Here is a 10040-nt window from a genome sequence, read left to right as displayed (position 1 = left end):
AGGTCATCTGCCGCCTAACGGAACTCTCGGCCCGCCAGCAGCAGTTTACCGAACGACTGGCAGCCCGGCAGGAGTATACTGACCGGGTCGTGGAACAGCTGCAGGCCAGCGTGGCGGGGCGCCTGCCCCTCCCGGAAGCGCCGGTCAAAGCGCATCAATACCTCGTCCGGTTGACCGAGAACGATGACATAGAGGCTTACCTCCATACGTTTGAGGTTATCGCGGCCCGGGAGGGGTGGGTCCAGGAAGAGTGGGCTCGCATCATCGCCCCCTTCTTCACCGGAGAAGCGCAGCGGGCACCCTGGAATGAACAGTATGACGAGCTCAAAGCCGAAATCCTAGCCAGGGTGGGCCTGTCTCCCATGGGGGCTGCGCAACAGTTCTATCAATGGACCTATGATGAACGGCAGACAGTGAGAGCGCAAGCTGCGCAACTGGCCCGATTGGCTCACCTGTGGCTTCTCGCGGGGTCCGCTACTGCTGACCAGGTAGCGGAGAAAGTCCTCATCGATCGGCTGCTACGGGCGCTGCCCTGCCCGCTGAGGCGCCCGGTCAGTATGTGAAATCCCCAGGACATCCACAGTCTGGTAGAAGCGGTCGAGCTGGCGGCAGCGACGAACGCCCACGAGACAGGGGAGAGAGCGGGCCTGGCGCCCCGCAGGGTGATGGAGCGGTGTCCGCTCGAAGGTGCACCGCGACCAGGCAGCAGACCGGCGGTCCCCTACTTTGTGGATGAGTCAATGCCCACGGAACCCCCAGCACCGACGGCCCGAGCCTGGATGGCCGGGTGTTTCCTGCATCAGGACGGACTTTCCCCTGGCCCCAGCCGGATGGTAAAGCTAGAGGGGAAACCAGTACAGGCCTTCTTGGATTCCGGCAGTTCAGTCAGCCTCATGCAACCTACCCTGGTACGACCAAAGCCCGAGCAGAAATCCAAGTTGCCCCTGACATGTGTGCATGGAGACACCCGCTATGTGCCGGCCTGCAAGGTTCGGATTTCAGCGGAGCCCGGGAACTGGGCCATCGAGGTGGGCATTGTGCAAGATCTCCCCGTACCTCTGCTCCTGGGACGGGACTGGCCGGTGTTCCAGAAGCTCCTCCTCGACCCCAGGATGCCAGGCCGTACCGCCCGGAACGGGCCACGGCGAACCCATCGGGGACCGCCCAGCCCAAGGCCGGCCTACCTAGCGACGGACAGCTAGAGGGAGGGAGAGTGTCAACCCGCTAATCTTCCATCTGTCTACGTCGATGTGTTTTCACAGGTCACGACAAGGGGCTCGTTCGGAAGGGAGCAACGCGAGGACGACCGCCTCCGAAACTGTTGGGATCAAGTGCACTGCGTTGATGAGTTAGACAGGCTTCCGGGCCCACACCCCCTCCCTCATTTTGAAATAAGAAATGGTCTGCTGTACGGTGTCGCCCATAGGCGGGGGGAGGACAAATTCCTCCTGGTCGTGCCTACCACCAAGACAGAGACAGTCATGGAACTGGCACATGGCCACCCAATGGCGGTGCACCTAGGGGCTGAAATTACCGTCCAACGCATCAGGGACCGTTTCCACTGGCCCGGACTAGAGGCGGAAGTGAAACGTTTCTGCCGTAGCTGTCCCACCTGCCAGCAGACGTCTCCTTGTCGTCCTCCCTCCAGCCCACTCATTCCACTACCCGTCATCGATGTGCCCTTCGAGCGGATCGGGATGGATCTGGTGGAACCGCTGCCGAAGTCTGCCTGGGGACATGAGCACATCCTGGTTATCCTGGACTATGCCACCCGGTACCCGGAAGCCATTCCTCTTCGGGTGGCCAACGCCAAGAACATTGCCCGAGAACTATTCCTGCTGGCCAGCCGAGTCGGGATCCCAAAGGAAATCCTGACTGACCAGGGTACCCCCTTCATGTCCCGGGTCATGGCGGACCTCTGTCACCTCCTCAAGGTCCAACAGATGAAGACGTCAGTCTACCACCCGCAGACGGATGGCTTGGTGGAGTGGTTTAACCAGACGCTCAAATGGATGTAGAAGCGGGTGGTGGCCGAAGATGGGCGTGACTGGGACCTCATGATCCCGTACATGCTATTTGGAGTCCGGGAAGTACCACAGGACCAGGGCGACGCCTGGGGGGGGGGGTATCCTGGTTCCAGATCAGCGCCGCCCTGGAAACGCCACTGCCACACTGATCACAGAAGCACAACACCTGTGCATGATAAGTGGCGCACCTGGAGCTCGTTCCCGCTGGCCATAAAAGCCAGGAGAAGAGACCCCAGCAGGGAGGCACACCGGAGCTCCAGGCGACATTAATGCTTGTTTCTCCTTATTCACAGACTCCGACGGCACCCCAGGAGAGGGATCTGCACCACAGCACTTCACCCCACGAGCACCATGTTGAGACGGGCAATGAGCACCAATCCTCCGAGCACGTGTGATCAGTGTGTGGGCAATAAATCCCTCTCCTGGGGTGCCGTCGGAGTGTGGCAGCGGCGTTTCCAAGCCGACGCTGATCTGGAACTGGGATACTCGCCACATAATATATATATATATATATATACTGTACGAATGTGTGTGATTTTTAGCATGAAAACAAATGTTCTTTGGTTCATTATATTAAAAACGCTTTGTTTATTTTAGTAACTTCCTGTCAGTCTACACTTGTTCCATATGCCATTTGCAGTGCCCTTTGGACTGAGTGGATGCACTTCCTGCGATTTTAAAAAGATGACCGGATATGAGATGTTTTCTTTGACAGGACACTGCCGGGGGAACGGATTCAAACATATCTGTATAATTTTACCCATAATGCCACACACATACTATCATCTTTGTTGCAAAAACATACTAAGTTGCATTGAAAAATGTGTGAGGTGCTTAATATATGGCTACCAAACAAATGCAAACTGCATTTCAGTCAGCTCATCCACATGTACACACTCGCTCTATGCACACAAGTGAGTAACAATAATTGGAGGCCGCATGGTCGCCTTGGAATATAAATCCCATTTCCCATCAGCCTCTGCTCTGACCTCTGACCTCCAGTCTGATATGGTGTTCAAGAAAATGTATATGTGTGAGTGCGTGTGTGCGAGTATCTCTTGGTCGGTAGCTACAGGATCTCTGGTCTTCTACACTACATTATTCTCACATCTGTCCATTAGCAGGGCCACAGAGAGTAAATCTCACCTACACACAGACAGAGAGGTGGGATATTACTGTAAGATCACCGTGGAATAAAACTTACTATGCATGTCACGGGGCTGTCAGGTAACGTTGCCATGGAGATCATCAGCGGGTGTCTTTATTATGTGCCGGCATTATGTTTGTCAGGCTCTTGCATGTATGTGTGTTGGCATGTTCGCTCACTCATGCACAAATAGACATGTGAGCATGCAGTGCGTTCTATTTTAAGACACAAGCTCAGACTGTTTTCCACACAGGACAAGCAAACCTCTCGCTTTTATTCATTACTTCATATTCCTTCAGAACAAATGTAATTTAAATGTAACAAATTTTAAATCCGTCTCGCATTTTATTTCATTCTCTTTCCATTTGCTGTGGGAATACTTCAGGGCAGTTTTGTTTATTGGAGCTAGTGGCTGAATATTAGGAGCTTCCCTCTTTCAAAATGTATTCTGCTCCAAGCTGTAGAGTGTGTGAAGTCAACCTAAACTCAAATGAATATCATTAAATCGGTCTTAGCTCTGTGAAACAACAACAACAACAACAACAAAAAAATGCAATAGCATTGCTTATTCATCAGTCATTATCTAGATCATACTGATGTTTACTGGTGGAACCATGAGGAAACATGCAATATTAACAGATAATCTCAAGCATCAAAATATCACAAACCCACCTGTTCCAGAATGCATAGAATAGAATAGAATAGAAAACTATACATTAAGAAATTGTATGCAAATGAGTCCTAAGTGCAGAATTTCATCAACCACTATCTATATTCTGATTTTTGCTGGTGGAACAGAGAAGAAACATGCAGTATTAACATAACCTAAACCATCAAAATATCATAAATCAACCTGGTCCTGAGAATAGAACAGAACAGAACAGAACAGAATAGAATAGAATAGAATACATTAATAAAATGTATGCAAATGACTATTAAGTGCAGAATTCATCAGCCATCATCTGTTGTACTGATTTTTGTTGGTGAACCCAAGAAGAAACATGCGATATTTACAGATAATCTAAAGCACCAACATATCATAAACCCACCTGGTTTAGAGTAGAGTAGAGTAGAATAAGGAAATATAATGTATGCAGTTGTATGCAAATGCATAATAAGTGCAGAATTTCATCAGCCATAATCTAGATTGTACTGATTTTTGCCCCTTGGAAACATGCAATATTAACAGATAATCTAAAGCAGTATAGAATATTCAAAGAAAATATAATGTTTAATAAGTGCAAAACTTACATATTAAAAAAGGAATGCACATATATGGAATAATGGAAAGTTGTCCTGCAGTGTGACGTGATCTGTTTTAAACAATTTTAAACTGTTTTTTAAATTCATTTTTAATTATGCAAGCAGTGTTTATGTCCTCGTGCTAATTGAGAACCTACATGAAATATTTGTACTTTTAAAAATTAATTTGTCACACCACAGGATTATTTAAATTGAGCTAATGAAGGCAGGGAGGCGATTAAAAATGGGGGGGGAAGAAGAAATAGTGAACAGTTACAGAATCTACAATTTATCTACACTTTGTCTTATACATTCTTTATACTTTAAATCTTAAAAGATAAATAAATAATAAACTAAACAAATGCTTAGATAATGTTGTGTCAGATATCCATTTGGCTATGAGTACAAGCCACAATGCAGAAGAGAAAATAATTTTATTTTCACCAATATTATATGATGATTACTTTTTATCTCTTTTTTTCTGTATTTTTATAATCTTTTTATTTCATCTATGCATTTGGCAACTTGCAGTGCGCTCAGTCTTTGCTTTACTTTCCCATTACTTTGGTTTTCTTTCTACATTTCAAGATATAGGTTTATAAATTCGATGTGTTTGAATTTGACTTTATAATAGAGACCTTAAACATAAAACAGGACACTGGACATGGCAATTATTACCATACAGTACCTGTTCATGATTCCAAATCTCTGTATTCCTTAAAACGTATTTTTGGTTTATGACTCTTTGTCCTGTATTAGACTGTGCTGAATCAGAAGCTTTGATCTTTTAGTCTGTCTGTGTGTCTGGGAGAGCACTGTATTTACACCAGCCTGAGGTTAGGACCAAAGCAATGAGCATATAGCTAATACATACACTGAAAGTGTGTATGGAATCCATGTTTCATATATCCATGACCTTCTCAAAAACTTCTAATCAAGAATCTTACATCAAGGTTTTGTGTCACACGGTATTATTATTCATGCAGGTATAAGAAAAGGAATGAAGGGAAAATTATATCACTTGTATCACAAGGAAACACCCAAAATAAACTTAAAGAGGGTATGCACTTGCACACTTCATCTGAAATACACAGGCAGAAATACAAAAATGATAGTGTCCCTGGAGGGCAAATTACATGGTGTTTGAGTGTGTGTGTCTGTGAGATGCTGCAAAATGAAATTCAGCCTATAGGGAGTCAGACACACGCTCCAAGTGAATAGAGGAGAACAAAGGATTACGCTTTCCCCTGATTCCTCTTGGTCTGATTTGTTTTTTGCATTTTTTTCTTTGTCCATTTCTCCTTTTCCTGCGTCTCTCAAAAACACAGAGAAATGAGCACATAAACACAAACACATACTGCTATAACAAAAAGTCACAAATAATGTATAATGACAATTTCTGTCCTCTCTCTCTCTCTCTGTCACTGCAGGCTGTGGTAGTGTGGTGTGATTCAGCTGCTGTCCTGCTGATGCTGCACTTACTGTCAAACAGTGACCTCCAGAGGACAGTTATAAAACTGCAGCCTGTGTCTGCACTGCTGCTGCAAATTCATTATTTGAGGGATAAGCATTAAACTAATGCCCTGTGACTGCCAGGATAAGTATGCAGAATGTTTTTATGCCCTAGAACACAAACTATAGATGTTTTCTCCATCCCTCCCATAGACATGCTATATGAGGTCACATAATCAGCTCCACTGAAATCCAAAGAATGACCTTTGTGATTGAAAACTTAAAAAAAACAAAAAAACACACAAGTAAATGTTTCCAATGTTAGAATAAGAATAAACTTTTAAATTATGTGACAACAAGTTTGATCAAATTTGTAATTATTGTAGATTCAATTTGCTTTATCATTAAATTATGATACATTTTAAGAAACATAAAACCAAGTCTATTTGAGTATAATAACAAGATACCTAATACAATTAATTCAGCGTATGATTAAATAAAATACTTAATAATGAAAAAATGGCAAAATAATGATTATTGTTATATTAGTATTATTTTTGCAGCCTATTTAAGCAGTCATATTATCTTTATTATTATATTATATAATAAAGCTTGTGTAGACTGCAAAATGATAATAATAACAATAATAATAATAAGAGCAAGAAAAATAGGTTTATAAGAGACAGATGCACAGACTATGCATGAAAACATGCATAATAATAATTATTATTATTATTGTTATTATTATTATGCTATCTGTTCCAGCAGTTATATCATTATCATTATTGTTATATAATGTGTATTAAAGCTTGTGTAAACGGCAAACAATAATAATAGTAATAGTAATAATAATAATAGTAATTATTATTATTATGCAGTCTGTTTAAGCAGTTCTATTATTATTATTATTATTACACAAGCTTTTAGATATACAGAATCCTCTGTTTTCCTCTTTTCCAGATCTGTCACTTTAAAGCCTCATCTAATATGACTCTCTCTCTCTCTCTGTCACCTTTTCTCTCTTTTCCCCTTCGTGCGTCCTTCCTGAAAGGCAGCAGTAATGTGATTTCAGTCATGTAATTTGTCTGCGTGTGTGTGTGTGTCAGTGTGTGGACAGTGAGGAGGAACCTGATCCAGGCTGGATGATTTATGATGTTCGTTCCACCGTTTTTCTAAAACACGTTTCTCTTCATTTATTTTTAATCTTCAGAGCGATTAGTTCTACCTGTCACCTGCTATACAGCGTCTGAGCGGAGCGTTAATGAGAGAGCCAGAGAAAGAGGCTTAAGAGAGACAGATGCACAGACATACATTTACTCCACACGAAAACATGCAGAATAGAACAGATAGAAAACAAAGAGCAACCAGTACATAGTACATTCGATTTTGTCCAGGATTTTGGGTTGAGGCCATCCAGCACTGGAGAAAGATGTCACCTCATATGACTCTGAAGGAGCATTCACTCAAATCAGAGGTCAGACTCAAAGCAGCCAATTGAAATCACTCCCTGCATTTCCATGGCAACACGCTCCATATATGACTCCACTTACACGCCTTGCTAGCTTTATTTCCTTTACTCATCTTTTTATTTCCTTCAATTCCTTCCACTCACTCTGTTTTTCCTGCAAAGCGCGTTGTTTGACAACCAAGCATTTTCATTTGAATAAATTAAACTGAAATGTTATGTTTTATGTCAGTTCATATAAAACATGCTTTATAAAATACAGATTGTGTCAAAGTAGCTTTACAGTAATAAACAGGAGAAATGACAGTTAGCATTGCAAAATTCGTAAATTATGAAACAAATTCAATTTCAGCTATAAAGCAGTTCTACAGAAGACAATAGTGTGATTATTCAGCTCAGCTCAATTCAGTTCAAGTTTTGTTTTGATCTATAGTGTCAGTGCAGGCAAATCGATATTATTACTGAATATTAATTGTCTTTTTAAAAATGTATTTACAGGAATGTTCTGCACATTGCAATGTAGTTGCTGAAGTGTTGTAAATACAATTAATTCTAAATTTTCTTTAATATATATATATATATACACACACCCACATGCTCTAAAAAGTGTTGTGAATAAGATTATTTGAATAGATTTTACGAGAAAATACTATTTCAGTCTTTCTACTTCAAAATGTCATGTTTAATTCAACTTGTTTCAGTAGTTAACTGCTGTTTCTTTGTAATTTAATAGCGATTTCTAAATGAAAATGTATGTATATAATGAAATCATATATACTGTATAATTTATTCATAAAATTCAGATTTTTAACAGCTTTATATTTCAAATAATATGAATGTTTTTCACATTTCTGCTCATAAATCCTCCAAAAAATGGTCCCCATTTGCTTCTAATGCTAAATTGTAACCCTGATTTTATCTTATTATTTGTTTAATTAAGTAATTAATTAATTTCAATTTGAGGGACCTGTGGCATGTATTTTGTGGTAATCAACATCTGCCACAAATGCTGTCAAACTTGTGTTTAACCTGGAATATTCTTTTAATAGAATTTAAAATAGCAACCACATGGCAATGTTCTAAAACCCACTCACCTTAACAACTGCATAGCAACACCCTGGCAACCACCCACAACACCCTTGCATTATGGCAGCGAGTTTTACATTTACAGTAGTGACCACTCATATTTTCTTCGGAAAATGTACAAATCTAGTTTATTTATGCTTTTATGTAACATTTAGAGTGTTTTTTGTGCCCAATGAAGTGGTCAACTGCTTTCGGGCCACTCTCAGTCTCTTTCTCTGTAATTGCCCTTCACTCAATAAAGAGTGAGCTTTAAATAAAGAGCCGATCAGATCATATGATGAGGTCAGTGGGACAGAGAGGAAGGAGGTGGGGCTCGTCTGTATTGATCTGCTGTCTGTTAGACTTGTTCTGCCGTCTAAACATTATTGATTACACTGTCCTCAAACACAGGCTCCCTGTTCAATTTTCATTTTAAAGCTATTTGTTCCTCTTTAGAAAGGCTTTAGTCCACTTGTAAGTCAATACACATGAAAGAAAAAGATAGTAACACATTGTTTTACATCACGTGCTGTGTACACGTGTCTCTGTGTGTGAGTATATCTATGTCTGAGCTTCAAAGAGAGTCAATGGATACGTTTTAAAGGAGCATGTAAGCCACTAAGCCATTTCATTTTTACTACTTAAAAAATATACCATCTATTTAATAGAGTCTATTTTAAAAGTATATATGAAATTATACACGCATGTCTTGTAGGTAGGCCCTATAAATAAATGTAGAAAATAAAATGTATTATAATTTATTATTATTATATTAAAAATATATATTTTCAAATACAGGGATGACATGTGAAAGTTTATTCGGGATAGACTGTCATTTCTTTGCTTACTTATTATTGGCAAATAAATGGATGAATACCCAAATGTAATCTTTTAAAATAATATTTCTAAAATCTACTTACGTCAAAGGTCATCGTGTATCTGTATAGCAGGAGAGAGAAACTTGCAAAGAAAATGGTTTTGAAATGTCTGTTTCGCTCCTGATTGTTTAAGGGGGAGGAGCATCTGCAGTATGCTCGACCAGGATTGGTCAGACAGCTCATTCAGCACCGCCCCTCTAAAGTCACAGGAGACGCTGTTACATAGTCTTCTACATCATGCTCCTGAGACTAAAGTTTATGTAGTTAACGTAAGTAATCAATCCATCATTATATCCATGTTCGATAAAGAAACATACGGATGTGATATAAACACAAGTAAGGCGGTACATCGGTTATGAAAGCCCCGCAGCAGCTGCTTGTGTAACCTCTCAACTCATTCGTTTTGTAACGCGGCTCGCGGATGCATTGCATCTGTCAGTTTATGTTTCATTTCTATATTTACTGCGTTGACGGATTTCTTCCAAGAAAATGTCTGTACGCAGAGATATGAAGTCCATGTCTCAGGTCCGTGAACTGCTGAGGGAGCTGGAGTCGGGTCGTGAGGATCCGGATGGGTTTTTCGGTCTGTGTTTATCTCTGCTGGGGGACACTGACACCCGAACACACTTTCTGGACGTGATCAAACCCCTTTTATCCGGACATGAACATATACACAGTCAGCTGACTGCAATCTTTCTGGAGTACTTCTCTAAGGTAGTGTGGATTTCATACTGTACCACTCAGAAAGCTTGGATATGTATCTA

At 41.4% G+C, this 10040-nt stretch overlaps 1 protein-coding gene across 2 annotated transcripts in view; it reads left to right on the top strand.

The window, feature by feature from the left end:
* Nucleotides 1-9479: 9479 nt before the first annotated feature.
* LOC107600154 (deoxyribodipyrimidine photo-lyase) overlaps nucleotides 9480-10040 on the top strand; it is a 7782-nt gene continuing 7221 nt past the window's right edge. The window contains exons 1-2 of one of the 2 annotated variants that reach the window (XM_016291974.1): nucleotides 9499-9545; nucleotides 9780-9990. In XM_016291974.1, the coding sequence (XP_016147460.1) occupies nucleotides 9784-9990 (207 nt within the window). In that variant the 5' untranslated portion in view covers nucleotides 9499-9545; nucleotides 9780-9783. Of the gene's footprint in view, nucleotides 9991-10040 lie in introns of both variants that reach the window. The other variant, XM_016291964.1, reaches the window with a different exon arrangement.

The sequence above is a fragment of the Sinocyclocheilus grahami genome, unplaced genomic scaffold (assembly GCF_001515645.1).
Source record: "Sinocyclocheilus grahami isolate Dianchi unplaced genomic scaffold, SAMN03320097.WGS_v1.1 scaffold14.1, whole genome shotgun sequence".
Taxonomy (NCBI): domain Eukaryota; kingdom Metazoa; phylum Chordata; class Actinopteri; order Cypriniformes; family Cyprinidae; genus Sinocyclocheilus; species Sinocyclocheilus grahami.
The sequence above is the reverse complement of the archived record's forward strand: the minus strand, read 5'-3'. Positions and strand labels throughout refer to the sequence as shown.